Raw genomic sequence first — 22623 nt, 5'->3', positions numbered from 1 at the left:
CAATTGAGCTGAAATTTTATATGCATGTCATTTTATGGATTTTGATTGAGCATGAATTATTTGGTGATTTTTGGAATTGATTATGTTTGGTTTTGAGCTAAGTCTTGCTGTTGACTTCATTGAGCATGTTCAGATTTGCTTTGACTTTATGATTTTCATTGACTGCCTTCCACTTGTCCAAATGTGATGAAATTTTACATGCTTACCATGCTAGGTGTTAAGATTGATCTTGATTGATTTGGTGATTTTTGAAAATGTTTGAGTTGACTTTTGATGCAAGTCATTCTGTTGACTTCTTTGAGCCCTCCCTTTGCCATGCTTTGACTTCTTTTGCTTGTGAATTGATGATGATGCATGATATGAACATGAACCCAATTGAGCTTGCTTCTTAAATGTTTGAACTTGATTTTGATTGAATATGGTTTGCTGTTTTGACTTTTTCATTCTCTTTTGACCCTAGGCTTGCCCTAGTGGTCCTGGTACTCACTTTTGAGCTTGTGTTTTCAGGTTGAACACCAAATGACCAATGAGATCAATTTCTTTTGATTGAGCTTGCTTGAATAGCATTGTTTAACTTTGTTTGTTTTGTAGGTGACTTGGCTCACATGCCTAAGTCTTGTGCCTTGCACATTCCTTTGCTTCTGATTACCTATTGATGTCTGTTTCCTTTTGTTTTGTTTGTGAACTGTGAACTGATTGGTTTGACTATTTCAGGTACCATTAGTTGCTTAAGTTCTTTGAACTTGCTTTGCTTTGCTATTTAGCAACTTGCTTGAGGTATAATTCCTTTTTCTTCATGTAGTCTGGAAGACCTGGCCTATTACTTGGCCAGGCAACTGTCTGAAGTCCTCCTTAAGAGGCAATGTTTGTGTATGTTTAATTTGTCCTTGTACAGAGTCAAAGACCTCCTAAGTGAAGAGGCAATTGGCAGAACCAAGGGATAAGCAACCTATCCCCTGCTATTCAGTGTGTCTTCTGTTTTGCTCACACCACTGCGTTGATGCATTACAGATAAAAACCCAAGATCTTGTGCAATTGCACAGTTGAGTCAGTATCAAATGTGTAGAAGGGTTCCCACTTTCTGAACCCACACATTCTTGTCAAATGCTCTCCCAGGCCAGGGATAGAAGCAATGAGGCACACCCCTCATCTCCTTTCATCTGCTTCACCTTAGCCCCTTAATGGCAAGGTTAAGAGCAACACTCACCCCATTCCAGAGGTTTGTTTGTTGAGGTTGATATGACCCCTCGACTAAAACCTAACCCTTGTGTGAGCCCCTTGTGTGTATATAGTGTGTGCTACCTGTGCTTGTATGTTTGTTTGACTTGCTTCCTGTGCAAGTTAGGTTTAGTTTAGACTAATCCTTGTTTGCTTTCGCCCTCGTTGCGATCCTTTCTCTCGCCCTCGTTACGATCGAGCCTTTTCCCTTCTCTCGCCCTCGTTGCGATCGAGACTTTCCCTTTCTCTTGCCCTAGTTGCAATCGAGACCTTTGTCCCTCCGTAGCCGAACTACGGCAACTCTGATTCTCATGTTCAGATGAGATACGTAGGCACGAGATGCGATGTCTTGTCGAGTTTGACTAACAACTAACAACTAATCCTTGTTTGCTCTCGCCCTCGTTGCGATCGAGCCTTTTCCTTTCTCTCGCCCTCGTTGCGATCGAGACTTTCTCTTCTCTCGCCCTCGTTGCGATTGAGACCTCCCCTTTCTCTTGCCCTAGTTGCAATCGAGACCCTTGCTTCCTGTGCAAGTTTGGTGTGTGTGTGGCTTGATTCCTGTGCAAGTCATGTCTAGGATAGGTTGGCCCTTGTGCCAGTTAGCTAGAAACCTTAACTTAGGGACGATTTTTGCATGACAACATCTAGGCTCGAGTCGTAGTCTCCCTAGAGTTGTGTCTCCCTCTGTTATCTGGTTAGGCTAGATCCTTTATCCCTCTGTAGGGGAACTACATCGCCCTGATCTTCATACCAGATGAAGTATGTAGGCAGGAGATTGAGCTGATCTCTCCGGGCGCCTTTTTTCTTTTTGTGTGTGCTTGACAGTTATAGGCTCGAGTCCCCGACTCCCTATTAACTTGTTATGTTGTTGTGTGCTTGGAAGCCGATGTAAGTCCATCGAGTGGCATTTGGGTTCCAGTGTGTGTGTGTCTTGGTTCGGATGCTGATGTAAGTCCAGTGATTGGCATTCAGGCTCCACGTTTGCATGTGTCTTGTTTGTTTGTGTGCGTGTCAGCCGAGCTACGAATGCTCTGATTCTTCTCTCGTCCGAGAAGATACGTATGCATAGGATGCGATATCCTAGCGAGCATGTGTCGTTTCCCCAGTCCGAACTACTTCGACTCTGATGTCTATGCCTGATAGACTAAGTAGGCCCAGGATTCGATATCCTGCCGAGTCAGTTTCAGTCAGTTCCTTGTGTCTCTTTCAGCCAGTGTGTGTGAGTTTGAGCAGTGTTATAGCAACCATTTATCCTTCCTTTTATGCGTGGATCCCGTAGAGTACTACGGATGCGTAGGGGTGCTAATACCTTCCCTTCGCATAACCGACTCCCGAACCCATTCTCTTTGGTCGCGAGACCATGTTCTTTCCAGGTTTACTCTGAGCGTTTCCTTTCCCTCTTTTGGGATAAATAACGCACGGTGGCGGCTCTGTTGTTTCTTTCTTTTCCCGCCGGTTTTTCGCGTGATGCGACACCGCTACCCCTGTACTATCTCCTCGTCCAAACAAGGTGAACGTTAACCCTTTTTGCGCATATCGGAAACACGGGTTCTGAATCCATGAGGCCTTTGCACTCCGGGGTTCATATTGTGGTAAACATGTAATCGAAGACCAAAAAGGACCTGCAGAAAACTCATTTGGCACTACCCCTGGTCCTACCAATGGTAACCCGAGGCATTGCCCAAGCTGAATAACCGACATCGAATAATCTTCATTATAGAGCCGGAAACTCATAGTACCAAAATATTCATAAACATGACCAGTCCAATTCTTTTCCAATTTAAATTTTACAGTGCTTAGGAACTCTAGAGTGATGCGCTCATAGGAAGGCACATCAGCATGCATAAATTCAAAAATACCTAAATTGTGAAATATTTGAGATACATCATCTAGAATTCCTAAAGCACTCATAGTATCATCACAAACATACCTAGTAGGTACAAGCTTTCTTTTAAGGTGAGTTTTGTACCTTTCAACATGGTCATCATCCTCAAAAATAATTTCGTGTGCATTTGGCATCCTCTGGGCCCTTTGTCTCGGCCTTGAGGGCTCTACCACAGCCTTTCCTCGCTCGGCTCTTTTGTGGGGCATAATGGTCACCTGAAAAGTTAGCGGAAAAAAAACAGTGGGGATAGAGAAAAAGATTACCCTCACGGTGTAGAATGCGAGAAACGGCCCAACTTTTGTGAAGGGACTTTGAAAAAAAGATGGTTGGATGATGATGAAAGTTGAGGTTTAAAGTGAAGGTGGTTATGAAGTTTGGGAGATTTGAGAGGAAAATAGGGTTGGAGAAGATGAAGTGGCTGAAAAGTGAGTGGCGTAGTGGTAAAAAGTGTTTAAAAACGTGTGGGCCCCACACCAACGTCTTTAAAATTAAAAAAAAAAATCTGAGTTACGTACTGCAACACGGCCCGTGCTAGCCCACACGGTCGGCCGTGTTGCACCTCTGGAAAAAGTATGGGGATTCTGGCAAGTGAGCAACACGGCCCGTGCTAGCCCACACGGCCGGCCGTGTTGCACCTCTGGAAAATGTATGAGGACTTTGGCAAGAGAGCAACACGGCCCGTGCTAGCCCACACGGCCGGCCGTGTTGCCTTGTTTTGTCATTATATTTTTCTCTTTTCAAGTGTACGGCTGAACTCCTCAGTTGCTACCCCATTTGAATTTTCCACCTTCACCAGTAGCACACTGCGACTACCTACAAACATTCACGCTCAAAAACAGAAACAAAAGAAATGATTAGAAAAAAAATGAAAACCCGTGGGTTGCCTCCCACGAAGCGCTTCGTTTAACGTCGCATGGCTCGACGGTTGTTCATCTCACCCTGTGAGACGAACAACATGTATTTGGCCACTCTCTTGCCCTTGGTAATACGACTTTAACCTCTGACCATTGACTTTGAAGGTATCCTCGTTCGCTTGATTCTTTAATTCAATCGCTCCATGAGGGAAAACTTTGTGAACAACAAACGGTCCTGACCATTTGGATCTCAGCTTTCCAGGGAATAACTTTAATCGAGAATTATACAAAAGGACCAGTTGTCCTTCATAAAACTCTTTTCTCACTATCCTTTTATCATGTCATTTCTTCGTTTGGTCTTTATAGACCTTAGCGTTCTCATAAGCACGATTCCGAAATTCTTCTAATTCGTGGAGCTGAAGGATCCGAGAACTTCCTGCCTTGGATAAATCCATATTCAGAAATTTTGAAGCCCAGAATGCCTTGTGTTCCAATTCAAGAGGTAAATGGCACGCCTTTCCATAAACTAATTGGTACGGCGACATACCAATTGGCGTTTTGAAAGTTGTTCGGTAAGCCCAAAGTGCATCATCCAACTTGCTTGCCCAATCCTTGCGAGATGAGTTTATGGTCTTTTCAAGGATTTGTTTGAGTTGCCTATTTGACACTTCCACCTGCCCACTAGTTTGAGGGTGGTATAGAGTAGCAATTTGATGCTTCACATTGTATTTCAAGAGTAGCTTCTCCATTAGATGATTCAGAAAATGTGTTCCTTCATCACTTATTAAAGCTCTTGGCACTTCGAACCTAGCAAAGATAGTCTCTTTTAGAAACCTGACTACCACTCGAGCATCATTAGTTGGTAAGGCCACGACCTCCACCCACTTTGAGACTTAATCTACCGCCACTAAGATGTACTGCTTCCCAAAAGATGGTGGAAAAGGACCCATGAAATCGATACCCCACACATCAAAGAGTTCAACTTCTAGCATGGCATTTTGGGGCATCTAATTTCTTTTTGAGATGTTGCCCGTTCTCTGACATTTGTCGCACTCTTTAATTATTTGTTGAGCATCTTTGAACAGAGTTGGCCAGTATAACCCAGATTGGAGAACTTTGGCGGCAGTTCTATCACCACTAAAGTGTCCTCCATAGTCGGAGTCGTGGCACGCTTTCAGCACATCCCTTTGTTCCTCCTCTTGAACACATCTCCTAATCAGTCCATCCACTCCTCTCTTATACAAGAAAGGATCGTCCCACAAGTAAAACCTGCAATCATGCAAAAACTTTTTCTTCTTGTTAAAATCAAAATCATCAGGGATTACCCCACCTACCAGATAGTTCGCATAATCTGCGAACCAAGGCACTCCATTGACAGCGAGGATGTGTTCATCGGCGAACTCATCCTTTATTAGATGCTTGTCTTCTGTCTCTTCTATGGGTGACATTCGGGAGAGGTGATCGGCAACAGTGTTTTCACATCCTTTCTTGTCACGAATCTCCACATCAAACTCTTGAAGGAGTAAGATCCACCTAAGAAGTCTTGGCTTAGCGTCCTGTTTAGCAAAAAGATACTTCAAAGCAGCATGGTCAGTATAAACAATGACTCTAGAACCCAACAGATATTGCCTGAATTTATCAAAGGCGTACACTACAGCTAACAACTCCTTTTCAGTAGTTGCATAATTCATCTGTGCGGGGTTCAGCACATGACTAGCATAATAAATGACATGTAACAATTTTTCTCGACGCTGCCCAAGAACTGCCCCGACTGCAATATCACTTGCATCACACATTATCTCAAAAGGTAGAGACCAGTCCGGGGCTACAATAATTGGTGCTGATACTAATTTTTGCTTTATTGTTTCAAACGCTACAGCACACTCTTTATCAAAAGCAAAGGTATTATCCTTAACTAAAAGAGTCGTTAAGGGTTTTGCTATTTTAGAGAAATCTCTTATGAACCTACGGTAAAAACCCGCATGCCCTAAGAAACTTCTAATACCTTTTTCATTCATTGGTGGGGAAAGCTTTGAGATGACTTCAATCTTTGCTTGGTCCACTTCTATTCCTTTGTAGGAAATTTTGTGACCCAAGACTATGCCTTCACGCACCATGAAGTGACGCTTCTCCCAGTTGAGGATTAGATTTGTTTGTTGGCACCTTTCTAACACAAGAGCAAGGTTAGTCAAGCAATTATCAAAGGACTTACCAAAAACTGAGAAATCATCCATGAAGACTTCCATATACTTCTCAAGCATATCCACAAAGATTGATTGCATGCATCTCTGAAAAGTTGCTGGTGCATTACATAACCCGAATGGCATCCTTCTGTAGGCAAAAATACCAAAGGGGCATGTAAATGCGGTCTTCTCCTGATCCTCTAGTGCAATAGCTATCTGATTGTATCCAGAGTAACCATCGAGGAAGAAATAATAGTCATGACCGGTTAACCTTTCCAACATTTGATCAATGAATGGTAGGGGAAAATGGTCCTTCCTTGTGGCAAGATTCAATCTTCTATAATCGATGCATACCCGCCATCCAGTGACTGTCCTTGTGGGTATCAACTCATTCTTCTCATTTTTGATCACAGTAGTTCCACCTTTCTTTGGCACCACATGAACTGGACTTACCCACGAACTATCAGATATGGGATAAATCATCCCTGCATCTAACAGTTTAACCACCTCTTTTCTAACTACTTCCTTCATTGTTGGATTAAGTCGTCGTTGAGGTTGGACAACCGGCTTGTGATCATCTTCCATGAGAATTTTGTGCATGCATATTTTAGGGTTTATTCCCTTCAAATCTTCAATAGACCAGCCAATAGCACTCTTATGTTTTTTTAAAACTTTGACAAGCTTATCTTCCTGAAGAACTTCTAGATGTGAACTTATGATGGCCGGGCACTTACTCTCTGTGTCTAGGAAGACATATTTGAGGTTCTCCGGTAGTTGTTTCAATTCGGTCCCCTTCTTTTGTTCATCTTTCTTTTCTTCAACTAAGGGTTGCCTTAAATCTTCCCACCGGTTGTGTCAATAACCTTTAAAAGGTGGTGATGCTTCCATCATGGCTACTACTTCCATATCTTTCTCGTCAACTACTTCCTCTTCGTTAAAAGTTGATAAGCTCAACACTCTTTCCAAGGGTAATTTTTGTGTTGTCAAGCAATTTTTCTTCTCACATATTTAATCAATTGTCTCAATATGTTGACTAGTGGCAACCTCATCCTTGTATTTCATGGTGTTTCGCACATCAATTTTTAACTCTTCATCATACACTTTCAAAGTCATCGTGCCTTCTTCTATGTCGATCAAACATCTCCCGGTCTCTAAAAATGGTCTCCCCAAAATGATTGGTATCTCTTCATCTTTCGGCATTTCCAAAATGACAAAATCCACCGCAAACACAAACTTGTCGATCTTTACTAGCACATCTTCTACTATCCCAAAAGGTCTATTCACAGAGTGGTCAGCAAACTGGAGTGTCATTCTTGTATCTTGAACGTTACCTATTCCCAATCTCTTATAGATGGATAGCGGCATAAGACTTACACTCGCTCCCAAATCAATTAGAGCTTTCTTGAAGGATCTATCTCCAATGGTACACAGAATAGTCACAGAACCTTGATCCTTCTTTTTCACCGGAACCTTCATACCCTGCAAAATGGCACTACAAGTTTCCGTTAGAATAATTGGGTTAGTCTCTATGGCCCGCTTCTTCGAGATGATGTCTTTCATGAACTTTGTGTAGGTAGGCATTTTCTCAAGCGCCTCCAAGAACGGAATGTTTAGCTCAAGCTTTTTAAACATCTCCAAGAACTTCTCAAAGTTTTTCTCATGCTGCCCTTTCTTCTTATTTCTTGTTGGGAATGGCAGTTTGACGGCCGGTTTTGGATCAATAACTTTATCTTTGACCACTCTTTCATCACTAGTAACCTCTTCATTTGCAACCTCATTTTCTTTTATCTCTAGATCAACTTCAAGCAATAAGTCTTCTTCTTCAGAACTCTTCTCAGGTACTTCTTTCGACTTACCATTCCTTGTGGTCACCGCATTCACATGATTATTTTCTCTTGGATTAGTAACCGTAGAACTTGGTAAAACGCCCTGTTGTTGAGAACCCGCTAGTTGTTGGGCTATCTGACTCATCTGTATTTCAAGATTCTTAATTGAAGCACCTGTGTTTTTTAAATTACTTCGAGTCTCTTCTTGAAATTGAGAGCTTTGAGCGGCCATCTTCTCAATGGCAAGCTCTCAATCAACTTTTCTTGGTACCTGTTGCTGAAACTGTTGTTGAGGTTGTTGATACGGTTGTTGTTGCTGAGGTCGAAATTCTTGTTGCTGTGGTTGGTTCTGCACATTTCCTTGTTGATCCTTCCATGAGAAATTTGGATGGTTTTTCCAACCCGGATTGTATGTATTTGAATAAGGGTTGTTCTGCCTTAGAAACGTGATCTCCTCAATTTGTTGTGCAGTTGTAATGCAATGTGCGGTAAGATGAGGTCATCCACAAATTTCACAATTACTAGCTTGAGTTGGTTGAACCGGTTGAACCTGTGCCACAGTTTGAGTATCAATAGCCATCTTCTTCAGTCTCCTTTCTACTTCAGCTGCTATTTGATCTTCCATCTTCACCACTTGACTTGCCAATTTCAGGTCAATTATCCCTTCGAGTTGACTAACACTGCGGTCATACAACTCCAGGTGCTCATTGGTTGCAATGGCTTCTATAATCTTTTTAATACCAATGGTTGTTGTAAAGTTAGTTGAGCCACCAGCTGCTGTGTCAATGAGTTGCTTAGTCTTCATCCGAAGACCATTTACAAAATTCTGCATTTGCTCCGTTGCATCCATATTATGAGTAGGACATGCAACCAACAATCGTTTGAACCTCTTATACGCATCTCGAAGTGACTCTCCTTCCTTCTGTTTAAAATTCACTATGTCGTACCTCTTTCGGATGTATACAGAGGTCGGGAAGTACTCGTTGAGAAAGGTTGTCTCCATCTGTTGCCAAGTTGTGATGCTTCCAGCAGGTAAAGAGTAGAACCACTCTTCAGCATCTTCTGACAATGTAAACGGAAACATGACCAGCTTCTTAGCTTCCTCAGAATGCCCCTCAATCTTTAACGACGTAGTCATAGTCAGAAACCTTTGCAAATGCTTGTTGGCATCTTCGTTAATTTTTCCTGAGAAAGGTCTCCTTTCTAGTTGCCGTATCGTTGAGGGGTGAAGTTGAAAGTGAACAACATTGACTGGTTGATTTACGATTGTCATCCTTCCAAGCAGGGCATTTGCTCCCCCATAATCACCTAATAGTCTCTCCACAGGAAGTGGGGCAGCTGCCATAGTTTCAGACTCGGTATCCGAATTTTCAGAATCAGAGTGTTCCGAATGAATTGAAACGGTTCCCTCTTTCTCAAAATCAGAAACTATCAGCGGTTCTTCTGTCGCTTCCAGTCTGTCGTGTCTGGCTTTTTTGATTCGTGCTCGCAACGATCGTTCTGGTTCTGCGTCAAAAAGAAATTCAGTTGAGGTCTTACCTCGCATAAAAATATTAGACAATTGTTAGGATAAGCAAAGTGAAATAAACAAATAAAATAAAATAAAGTAAAACTTTAGTTGCAGAGCAACAAAATTCCAATTGAATAACTATTAACAGATAGTTTGGCAGTCCCCGGCAACGGCGCCAAAAACTTGATAGGGAAAATAGCAAGTGTACTATTTTTACCGATGTAGTAATGAAAAGGAATTATCCTGAGTATCGATCTCGAGGACTACGTAGGAACTATCGGTGTTGATAACGATTCAATTAAACAAAAGAACCTTTGGTTGGTTGAGTTAAGAATAAATTTGCTCTGTAAAATATAAAGGAAAAGTAGAGAATTTGTAACATAGTACAGTTAAGCATGCTAGGTCCGGGGTGTATGAATTGCTTTGAAATAAACTTAATCCTTATTTTATAACATCTATGTTAGAATGATTCAATATTATTCTCAAGAGTAGTTTCCCCTAATTCCTTAGCCAGAAACCATTAACATTCAATTTTAAATCCTAATTCCTTAGCCATTCAAAAGAATATTAATCACATGTATGAATATCAAGAATTTCACATCATCACTATTAGATCCTCATTCCTAAGAGAAATTAGCGATGTTATTATACACATAGTGATAAAGGGATTTGTCCGACCTCCTTTACCTCCATATCAATACCTAATTTTCCAATACAGCAAGCATTACACTCGTGTATAACAAATTGAGTTCATAAAAACATAAATTTTCATAAAATTGTAGGAAGAAGGTTCATTACAAATGCAATTCAGGGACACCCCCTAGCATTGGGGGGTTTAGCTCGTCATACTATTCAAAGAAGGTACAAATTTAAGATTAAACATTACAAGAGATTGGATAGCTTCGATCTTCAATTGCTTCTGCGCTTGATGATCTCCGTTCTCCAAAAACCTTGATTCTCTTCTTCTCTTCGTAGCCTGGTTTTCTTCTTTTCATTAGGTCTAAATAGTGCAGTGCACATTACAACCAAGCCAAAAAGTAAAAAATGCCATCCGGGATCACTTACATGAGTGAAAACAAGAAAAACAGAAAATTCAGCGCACCTGCCAACACGGGCCGTGCCAAGCAACACGGTCGATCGTGTTGGCTCTCTGGTTTTTGTATGGGATGGTGTTGATCTTGCAGCAGGGGCCGTGTCAGGAGACACGGGCCGTGTTTGGCTCCAGGATTTTGTTGCTTTTTTTATTTTTTCTTTAACTCTTCCATTGTTGCCTTGGCACTTCCGACTCTTCAACTACTTCTGAAACATGCACAATACCACGGAAACGACATCAAACGCATCTAAAAACTTAAATTAACACCAAAAGCATAATAAACATAAAAATACTCAAATATGAAATACTTAAAACTCAAAATAAAGTGTTACCACATTGATGAATTTGGACCGAAAACATGATGAAAATCAAGTAAAATGGTGACCGATCATGGACCGCCGTAGACATCCTTTGTTCTCCTTGAAGGCAACCGTCTGCGGCAAGTGCGAAATAAACCACTTGTACAACAGAGGAAAACAACACACAATGGTACGATCACCCTTTGCATTCCTCATATGCAAAGAGAAATAAGTGTCACCCAACAGAGTCGGAACGGGATTAAGAGTAGAGAAGATCCTAATAGCGTTCATATCTACAAATTTGTCGATGTTGGGGAACAACACTAGCCCATAGATGAGAAGTACAAATATGGCTTCAAAGGCGTCCTCACTCATGGCCTTCCCATACATAGTAGCTTGAACAATGAGGAACTCAGAAGGGAGACCTTGAATTCCACCTTTGGTAGTCATATGAGCACCAACCAGAGATTCATCTATATGCAACATATCAGCTATCTCTTGAGAAGTAGGAATACTCTTTAAGCCACTGAACGACAACTGGTCTAGGATAGGTATGCCCACAAGATAGGCATACTCCTCAAGCGTGGGCAAAAGCTGGAAAACCGGAAACGTGAAGCAACGGTACAAGGGATCATGGAATTGCACCAATACACTCATCAAACCTTCGTCCACCTGAGTAGCCAGAATAGATAAAAGCTTCCCATAACGAGCCTTGAAACCCAAGGGATCTAGTACATAGGGTTGATGACCCTCTTTTCCAACCTTCAGCGTTGAAGGACCTTTTTTCAATCTTTAGGATTGATAACCTATTTCCAATCTTTAGGATTGATGATTGTTGTTTCCAACCTTCATGGATGTTGAATCTTTTTCCCACCATTAGGGTGATGATAGACTTTGTTTACGACCTTTAGGATTGATGATCCTCTTGCTTCCAACCTTCATGGTTATTGAATCTTCTTCCGACCCTTGCGGTTGTGGAATCTTTTTCCAACCTTTAGGGTTGATGATCCTTTATTCCCAACCTTCAGGGTTGTTGAATCTTTTTTTCTGACCTTCGTGGTTGATGAACATTTTTCAATCTACATGATTGATAGACTTTTTTCCAACCTTTAGGGTGGATAACATTTTTTCTTCTTTTTCAAACCTCTGTAGTTGACTTTGTTTCCAGTTGTTGAACTGATGATTCATTTTTGAAACTCCTTGTCCGCAAGGGTATTCTGGAACTTTCATATCTAAAATAATGGGCTCCCTAATTAGCATACATGGCCTCATGTTTCATAAAATGATAAAACATATACCATGCATATCATGACCCTCATTTTACCATATCCCCACAGTACATCAAAATTCCCAGCAGATGAACCTGTCAAAACCAAGCTGACATCCCTACATCCCATATGACCTTCTCAACGAGCAAATTTTTGGATACTTCGATATTTAATCCACTCATACCTTGAATATCCGAAAATCTCTCGCAATTCGACCATTCAGGTTTAAGCCAATTAAATAGGGGTAACTGTCGTACCCCAAAATTTGCCCTATCCTTTTCACTTTTTCATCCGACCAATGATTTAAGATTCATCTGCACATATGCATGTTTCATTCATATGCACTCACACTGACATTGGGCAATCCATAGATTCAAAGTAGTTGACCAAAGTCAAACATCCGTTCCCAAATCTATATCGTCTCGACTTTGGTAATATTGGTCATTTTCCATACCCTTTCGACTCACCTTATTGTCGTATCCGTCTTAATGCTTTGATTTTAGTTTCAATTGATTTTAAGTGGATTTTGGATTGTTAATTTGATTTTTAACTTCAAATTAATTAATTTCAAATCAAGCCTAATTTTAAATTATTTGTGGAATTCCAATTAATTTTTTAATGCACTTTTAAATTAATCGATTTTAATTCCAAATGAGTTTTAGATTCCTTAAATTGATCGGGTTTCTAATTTTAAACCAATTTTCAATTGATTTTAATTGGATTATTGAGTCTTATTTCCAATGTAATTAATTTTTAATTTCAAATTATTGTTGGAATTTCAATTTAACAACTGGTTGTTAAATTGATCTTTTATTCAAACTTCAAATGAATTTTAGGTTGATTTTAATACCAAATTGACCCTAATTGGTTTCTAATTAATTACAATTGATCTTAATGATAAGTGTTTTTTCAAGTGGATTCTTAATTAATTTTGTATGTCAAAATTATTTTCACTTACCTTTATTTGGGTTGATTCTTTAACATTAGTGTTAGAAATTGTTCTAATATCCATTAAACTCATTTAAATGACCATTTAACATAATAGGTATCCACCTCATCAATAATACCCACATTACAACAATTATCCATTACTCTCGTTACAATACAAACACATAAACCTAGTCAACCCTCATGACCATCATTCAATACAAACACCTAACCATATGCGGCCTTGAAGTATGGATTGAGGCACTTCATAACAATCCAATCCCAGGCTAATCAAGGCTTGCTGCTAGACGGTTTCAAAGAGAAAGAAGAAACCAAAGGAAATTTAAAACATGCCGACACTGACGACGATAGATACACGCTTCAGTAAGAAGACCCTTTATTCTGGAGTACCTTATTGAGGTTCATCTTAATCAACCAATTTAGAGTTGGATTAATTTATTAGAGAAGGGTAGAAATTGCTCAGGAGGCATCACCACAGCTATCATCTTCAACTGTAAGTACCCTGGACAAAAGAAGCTATCAAATTAGTTTGCAATCGTTTCATAACGGCATAATAGTGTGAGACATTAGCAATACATTCACAACAAGGCCATGACATAACTAGCACAACTAAGTTCACAACAAAACCCTATTTTTTAGTCAAGTGATTTCTAACAATTAATCGCTATCTAACATTATTGCAGCAGATTGTAGCAACAACAACTCATAGCATTCATGGATATCGATGCATTCCCCAGAACTAACAATAATTCCAACTAACATTTTCACAGCAAAAGTTGAAATTTCATGTAAATATCAAAGCGTATTAACAAGGGAATGACTTTCCAACTTAAATTTCAGTTTGCCAATAATAACACTTAACCACAGTTGATCACTAACTACAAGCTAACAACAACATTTTTCTAAATGTTAGTATAACATGAGGGTGTTTTGGACTACACTAACAGGTTTCCAATCAATTAGCATGACCCAAGCCTAATTGTTTTAACATCTAATTATTTCATAACTTTAGATTTAGTTATAATACTAACTATCATCAAATCAATAACTGAAATTCCGCATGCCGGCATAATTCAAAATCACAAGATCGCCACAAAACTAACAGCTTAACTTCATTATTTTTCTTTCATAAACTAAATAACTAACTCAAATCATTTTAACATAGCATTATAACCTCTAACCAACTCATTTTTTCACTCCCATTTAAGTTGAATTTAACTCACATTTCTATCTCAAATCAACTTTAACAATTTTTTTAGATTTCAACATAATTTCATGTGAATTTCATTTCAATTTCGTCCCTAACCGAATTATTCCCTAACCTCCTAACAGATTTTATAACTGAATGAAAGTCTCTAACAGAAACAGATAGAGGCCTATATATTTACCTTTTGATTCCACCTTCATTGGTTTTTCAATCTTCATTTTTCTTCAAACTTCACTTTATCCAATCACCATTTCTTCAATCACTTTTCTTCTGCTTCATTCCATGCTTCCTTGCTCCACAATTTTCTGTTGGAGTTCTTCAATCCTTTCCAAGATTTTACCTACACCCTCTTCAATCTCCCTCAAAACTGCTCCAATCCAATATCTATCTTCACGGAATTTCTTCAATCTTCTTCTGTATCATCCTGCAACAACCGCGCAACAGTCGATATCGATGCATCAAGAAGCAAGAAAAGCCCGAATTGAAGGAGGAAAAGGAACGGTAAGAAAGAGGAAGAAAAGCATAAGAACTGCCTACCTGATGATCGGCCAGAGATTCATCGCACAAGAGTTCAAAGGCATTGGTGAATGTGAGCCTTGACGAATCAGAGAAAGAGGAGTATTGTCCTTCAAAGCTTCATCCTTCAAACCAAACCTTCGATCTTCGTAAAAGAAGTCTAGAACTGGAGTCTTGATGCTTCGACCGCATCATCTTCAATTCACATCTTCAACGCTTCAGCATCAACAATGATTCGTCGGTCCTCGCTTTGTGTTTCCAGAACGAATTCGTTTCCACAACAAACAAATGGTAACAACAATCACAGAAGCACACCACCAGAAAGGGAAGGGTCTCTGGATTCTTGGAGGAACACCACTTCTAGAGTCGCCGTAACTTCTCCGACAGGTAAGCAATTCCATTTTTCTTCTCCGATTTACTTCCTCCATGATATAGTATGAAACCCCGCGGAACAAAGCCCTCTCGAAAAAGGCATTGATTCCTCTTGAAATAGGAATTAGGGCTTTTGCGTGAGTCAGGTTGATTTGTGGTTTAGGATGTGAATTGGTAGAAGACATCACTGGTTTCATGTAGAAGAGTATAATACGGAGATGATGATGTTTGGTTTTATAGGGTTTGGCCCTCCACTGTCGCCGAAGGCGATTTCCAGCGCGGTGGAGGTGGGAGATTCCGATTGCAGTTGGGGTGTGTCGAACGTAAGTGTAGATAAGTACACTCTAACCCCTCTCTTCATGTGACAAGTCTGGGCCGAAACATCTTTGGGCCGTTGATTTCGTCTTCATCTTGCACCCTCCTCTGTTGGCGTGGAATTCGTCATGGGCCAAGATTCCCAGGCTCATGCAAATATTTTTCCCTTTTTTTCTGCCTACAACACATTCATGGGCCTGAATTCTGTCTGGGCCCATGCTCGCTGTTAATTATTAATTAACGTTTTGGTTAGAATAATTAAAATTAATTTAATTAAAATGTTTTTAGGATAATTGGAAATTTAGGTCTTAATTTATTAGGCCATTAGAAGACTTAATTTTTATTTTTTGCATAAATAAATATAATTAGGATTAAGCTCTAATTAATTTTGATTAAGTTTTGATTGATTAGTGGCGCATAAATAGATATTATATTAAACTATTCTTTTAGATTAATTTGTTTTTAACTCATGACATTAGGATAGTTAATTTTGAATTAAAATTTTAATCAATATTTTCCTAACTAATCCATTTTTAGAATATGACCGTTTTGCCCATAGGTAGAAAAATCTCGATTTTAATGCATGCTCCCCTAGTTTAGGGCCTTGATCAGAAATGTCTGATTTATTTAGTTGATTAATTCAATAGATTATTAATGTACATGGTTTTAACTATCTTTTGAATCCCATTGATTAGTGTTGACCAAAGGTCACTTTGGTCAACCAAATCCTTTGTAATCATGCTATAAGCCCCAAGCCTATTTCAAGTGATCAAGAGGTCATTGATCACTTAATATGGGAGGTTCATTATGCTCAAGCTATCGTGGATATGCTGAATCTCTGAAGCTCAAGACCTTAAGGTTCAAATGCAAGATCAAGACTTCAAGTCAACATCAATCAAGCATAGCTAGCAAAGTGGACTAGCTCTCAAGCACTGCAAAGGTATCGACACTTGTTAATCGTAATTCAAAGTGTGTGGCGCGAGCCTTAAACAATAGAGAAAGAATGGGACTAGAGAATTCCTACCCCTATTCTGAATATCTTTGGGTATGGGACGAATGACTCAGTGCTCATCGTATTCACCTTTATTCATAGACTTTAGCATAATTTGAAACATAAGATTAGCAAGTCTCTCTTCACGAAGCATTAATGCAACAAGAAAAGGGATACACCAACAACTCGCCAATCATAATTCAAAGTGTGTGGCACGAGCCTTAATAAATAGAGAAGGCATGAGACTGGAGCTTTCCTACACTCATTCTGGATATCTTTTGGTGCAGGATGTTTGGCCCGGCTCATCGTATTCACCTCTACTCATAGACTTTAGAACAATTTGAATTACATGATCGTCGAGTCTTCTTCTACAATAGATGGCACTATATCAATAAGATCAACACGAAGGATCTCCTGGTAGCAACTTGTTAAGGTTGATTCGAGTTGCATGCTATGAGCCTTAAGAAATAAAGAATGATGAGAGTGGAGAATTCCTATCCTTGTCTAGAATATCCTTGGGTACGGGACGAATGACCCAGTTGCTCAAGGTATTCACCTTTGTTCATAGACTTTAGTGCGATTTGAATCATACAATTAACAAGTCTTCTTCTTCCAACAAGCTCAATCATTCAACAGCTCAATAGCGAAACACCATTACACATCAATCATTTCTTCCTCAGTGGATCATTAGTCATACTCTCTTTGACATTCAGATATCCTTTGGATCAATTCCCTTATAATTAAGTCTTTGAAATCCTAATCAATCAACTCAATCATTATTTTCCTTGTTAGTCCTCTTGTGCTTTGGCAAACCCCTATTCATTGTGAGCTTTATCAGTCCTCTTGTGCTTAGGCCCACTCCATTCAGTCTTTTTGTTTGCCTTGTCAGTCCTCCCATGCTTTGGAAAACCCCCTAATCGTTGTTCGTCTTATAAGACCTCTCGTGCTTAAATGAATCTTTTGCCTTGTAAATCCTCTCGTGTGTAGGCCAATCATTTCATAATCATTGTTCGTCTTATAAGACCTCTCGTGCTTAGACGAATCTCTTGGCTTGTAAATCCTCTCCTATATAGGCTAACCTTATCTCATTCGTCTGTGTGGTTGATCACCATCTTTGGGTTAGTACCACGTTCCTGCTTGTTGAGCAATCGACCCTGCCTCTGGGCAATCCAATCAATCTCGTTCCTTTGTTTTCAGTCGTAGTAGGTTGAACTACGATTGCTCTGATTTTCTTATTGCACGATGAGAATACGTAGGCACGAGGGTTCAAATCCTCCGCGAGCGTACTTATTTATTACTCATGCCTTAGGGAATTCTTCCATTCATCTCCATGATGCATTCATATTCTACCTTCATTCACTTCATGTGATATACCTATTCTTTGAGCCAAATACACTATCTCTTTGTGCTCCATCTTGTACCTCTCTGTGAACCAAGAGTTGTTTGTCCTGTAAAACCAAACACTTAATTCCTTTCTTTTTCGGTTGTTCCGATACAGTGATATTGTGTTGTAGGCCCTCACTTGTTGGTTCATACCTATTTACTCTTGGGTTCATGTTTTCACCCTTGTTGGAGTTCAAACAACATTATCCTCTAGTTCAGACCATAATGTTATCACACTTCTTTTCACCTCCCACCACTAGTTCTTTGAACTACGGAGCTCTGAATTCCTTATTGCACTATGAGGATACGTAGGCATGATGACCCTAATCCTCACCGAGCACTTTATCTATTTCTTTTCCTTTACCCCATTCTTTTGTGAGTAATCTTTAGATAACACCTATTCAATCGAGAACAATCAAAACAGTTTCCATGGAGTACCATGGATGTTAGGGGTGCTAATACCTTCCCCTTGCATAAGCGACTTCCTTACCCATCATATCTCTTTCCCTGGGGTTTTATCGATGTTTTCCCTTTCCTTCGGAAATAAATAAAGTTCGATGGCGACTTTGTTGTATGTTCGAACGTGCGATGCGTTTGGGTATATTTCTGCTAGCTTCAGGCGGCATTCGAGACTATTCTTTCCTTACTCATCTATGCTTTTGTCATGTTTCCTAACATTGACAATTTTGTTGACGTTAATACTATGAGGATCTTCTTGACTAGGCATCTGGTTCCAACTCTGCTCGATAATACTTATTTCTTCATTCATCTTAGGACTTCTAAAGGAGGTGGAACTATAGTTTGTTGTGCACCTTTACTTTACAAGTTGTTTATTTCTCACTTGCCACAGTCTCATGTGTTCCAAGAAAATAAGTATTATTTGATATGGTCTCAAAGACTTATGTCTCTCACCAATGATGACATTACTTGGTACTCTTCTGTTTACAATGACGTCGAGATTATTGATAGTTGTGGGGAGTTCTCTAATGTGCCTCTTCTTGGTACACAAGGGTTGAAAGCTAGGATATTTCATGCTTGGTATAATGTTCATAGGAAAGGGAAATGTGAGCTTGGATTGAGGAATTATGTAGCTTTGGAGCCTTACACTAATTGGGTGAAGAAGAGATCAAAGAAATTCAAGATGTCATACGCTTATGAAAGACCTATGTCTTTAGTAATGTTGAAATCTCCCATTATTAAAGGCATAAAGGAGTTACAAGAGGCTTTGGATAAGATGAAGCAAGAGAGGGATGATTGGGAAAGCAAATTTCACACCTCACATCTTAAGAAAGTAGAATTGCAGAAGCAGATAAAAGAAAATGACGACTTGATAAAATTACTCGAGCAACATGCTGTGAAGAGATATAGAGGCCAAGAGGATTTAATTTCCTCTAACAGTTCAACATCTACTCATCTTCCTACTTCCGGCGTTTGGAAAGGCATTGTAGACCAGCTCGTGATAGAGAAGGATGCTATGAAAATCAGCTACGAAAGGGAGATCAAAAGGCTTTGCAAGAAGTGTCAGCTTGGAGTCGGGTCATCATTGGACATGATCCCATATATCTAGTTTCTTTTCGCTTATGATAATTGAAATTGTATTTCCGATTGTAATCCTTTTTATTATTAATAAAATAATATTTTAGTACATTGAAATATCTTATTATTATGTTTGCAACTTATATCTTAAAGTTCCTTGGAAAATAAACAATAATTCACATTTGCATTTGCATATCATGCATCATGTTGCATCTTGGTCTTGCTTTGAGCAAGTTCGCCAAGTGTCTTATTTCTTTCTTGGTCTTCATTCAGACAAGTTGTCTCACCAGTATAATATTTGAGCTAATCAGTTGAAAAAGATAGACCACCTAGAGCAAGAGAATCGTGAACTCCGTGAAAAGGTGACAACTTTAAGGGATGGTTATGAAAGTCTTATTGCTATGATGAAAGCTTTGGCGACTGCTTAGAATCAGCCTCCACCTTCTCCTTTGACTCTGCTTCAGAGGACCGTGATTTCCAAGATTATATCTACACTCATCTCTATGACTCCCATCAATGCTCCACAACACCATATGCCTTCTGGTTTCCCTTGCGGCATGCCTCCCAACTTTGTGCCTGAGGGGTACCAACCTGAAGTTCTATTTGCTCAACCTGTGATGTCAATACCACCTCCCGTGGTTCACGTTGTTCCTTATGTCGAAGAACCTATTTTTCACGCTGACCAAAGCGAGACTGTTGGTGTCTATGAGAGAATGGACGAGTTCCAAGATCAATTTCAGGCTATGTAGAAAGAGATTCAGGCTTTAAGGGGGAAAGATATGTTTGGGAAGAATGCTCATGATTTGTGTTTGGTTCCTAGTGTGAAGATTCTGCACAAGTTCAAGGTTCTGAATTTTGAGAAGTACAAAGGTAACTCCTGTCCTCTAAGTCATCTAGTGATGTACGCTTGAAAGATGTCGACTCAGGCTGATAATCATCAATTGTTGATCCACTACTTTCAAGACAGTTTGACTGGGGCTGCTCTGAAATGGTATATGGGGCTAGACAATACTCAGATCCGAATGTTCAATGACCTAGGTGAGGCCTTTGTTCGTAAGTACAAATATAATGTTGACATGGCATCAGACAGAGATCAACTCCGTGTTATGTCCTGCAAAGCTAAAGAAACTTTCAAGGAATACGCACAAAGGTGGCGCGAGATTGCTGCACAGGTTAGTCCTCCATTGGAGGAGAAAGAAATGACTAAGCTATTTTTGAAGACTTTAAGTCTGTTCTACTACGATCGGATGGTTGCAAGTGCGCCTAGTGACTTTACTGAAATGGTGAATATGGGTTTGAGGTTAGAAGAAGGAGTCTGTGAAGGACGATTGAAAGAAAATGGTTCGACTGAGAGTTCTAAAAAGTATGGGAATGGGCTACCCAAGAAGAAAGAATACGATTCTAACGCTATCTCGCAAGAGAAACATAGGAGGCTTCCGAGGAACAGTCAACGTCATCAGCATGTGGCGTCTGTAACTCAAGTGATTAATTCTGCTTCGGTTGTTCAAGCAACACTAAGTTATTAACCGTGTTTCTAACAATGCGCGACTAAATCAAATCAACAGAATTATACCCATAGGCATGTACAATTTGACCCAATTGCAATGACTTATACAAAGTTATTTTCGACTTTAATTCAAAAAAAATTGGTGCATACAAGAATTCCACCGGCTGTTCTGAAAGAGCTTCCGTGGTGGTATAAACCTAACCAAAATTGTGCATTCCACCAAGGAGCACTAGGCAATGATATTTAGAATTGTTTCGCCTTGGAGACTGAGGTAAGAAGGTTAATGAAAAATGGTATTTTATCGTTTGAAGATTCTAATCCCAATATACAAGCTAATCCACTGCCCAAACATTTCAATGCAACTGTGAATATGGTCGAAGGATGTTCTGGGAAGTACCGAGTTTTTGACGTCAAGCTAATCAGAAGGTCTTTGGTTGAAATGCACACTATTTTATGTGAATTAAGCTATTATGAGCATGACCATGCTTCTTACCAAGTTTATTCCAGAGATCCCCGAGGCTGTGCTATTGTGAAAAGATACTTGCAATAAATGTTGGATCAGAACCTTATTCAGGTTACAATGGACAAAAATGAAGATGAGCATGAGGTGAATGTCATAGTTCCCCGTTTTAATCTCTTAGAACCGGCTGTGATTGCATATGATGGTTAGAAGACCGCTGTTTCTCCATTGATTATTCATTGGAGGGCCCTACACCTTACGAATCTGATAAAGTTATACCTTATAAGTATAATGCTACTATGGTAGAAGACAACAAAGAAATGTTTATTCTTGTTTTTTCGTTTGTTGTGAACATCACCGATGTAAGTAGTGTGATCCGAAGTGGTCGGATATTTGCTGCTGCAGCTCCTAAGAGGACTGAAGATGTGGTGATAGAGAAATCAAGTTCAGAGAAAACTCCTGTTATACAAGCCGGCCAATCCATTATTGTGAATCGGAATGCTAATCAAGATGAGATGCTGAAATTGATCAATAAAAGTGATTTCGATGTTGTGGGCCAGTTGTTGCACACTCCGTCCAAGATATCTGTGTTATCCCTACTGGTGAGTTCGGAAGCACACCGAGAAGCTTTGCAGAAAGTCCTAGAGCAGGCCTATGTTGACCATGATGTGACAATTGATCAGTTGGATGGTATTGTGGCCAATATTACCGCATGTAACAATTTGAGCTTCAGTGATGAAGAGATACCCGAGCAAGGGAGGAATCACAATTTGGCCCTACATATCTCTATGAATTTTCAAGAAGATGCCTTATCTAATGTGCTGGTGGATATTGGATCCTCTCTGAATGTTCTGCCCAAGTCTATGATGTCTAAACTTGCTTACCAAGGTGCTCCGATGAGATTCAGTGAAGTTATTGTGAAGGTCTTCGATGGCTCGAGGAAGACTGTAATTGGAGAGGTTGATCACCCGATAAAGATAGGTCTATGTTGATTTTAGATCACTTTTTAAGTGATGAATATTCATCCCGCCTACAGTTGTCTCTTAGGACGTCCACAGATTCATGAGGTTGGGGCAGTTACATCAACTCTACACCAGAAACTGGAGTTTGTGAAGAATGGGAAGTTAGTGATCGTAGGTGGTGAGCAGACCATGTTAGTGATTCATCTCTCTTCATTTTCCTATATTGATGTTGACGAAGCTGAAGGAACGTCATTTCAAAATCTTTTTGTTGATAATGTTGCTGTCAAGAA

At 39.7% G+C, this 22623-nt stretch overlaps 1 protein-coding gene and 1 long non-coding RNA gene across 2 annotated transcripts; both read right to left on the bottom strand.

Moving 5' to 3' along the window:
* Positions 1-7148: 7148 nt before the first annotated feature.
* LOC127137368 (uncharacterized) lies at positions 7149-8198 on the bottom strand. The gene has a single exon (XM_051063837.1). It carries the CDS (start codon positions 8196-8198, stop codon positions 7149-7151), a length of 1050 nt encoding a protein of 349 aa, XP_050919794.1.
* Positions 8199-13162: 4964 nt separating this feature from the next.
* LOC127075404 (uncharacterized) lies at positions 13163-15540 on the bottom strand. Its single transcript, XR_007786433.1, has 3 exons — positions 14829-15540; positions 14473-14715; positions 13163-13586 (listed from the first exon to the last, which is right to left on the bottom strand). It is a non-coding gene; the product is annotated as an uncharacterized LOC127075404 (long non-coding RNA).
* Positions 15541-22623: the final 7083 nt, after the last annotated feature.

This window comes from Lathyrus oleraceus, chromosome 4, assembly GCF_024323335.1.
Source record: "Lathyrus oleraceus cultivar Zhongwan6 chromosome 4, CAAS_Psat_ZW6_1.0, whole genome shotgun sequence".
NCBI classification, from domain to species: domain Eukaryota; kingdom Viridiplantae; phylum Streptophyta; class Magnoliopsida; order Fabales; family Fabaceae; genus Lathyrus; species Lathyrus oleraceus.
This window is presented reverse-complemented; position numbering and strand designations above follow the sequence as displayed.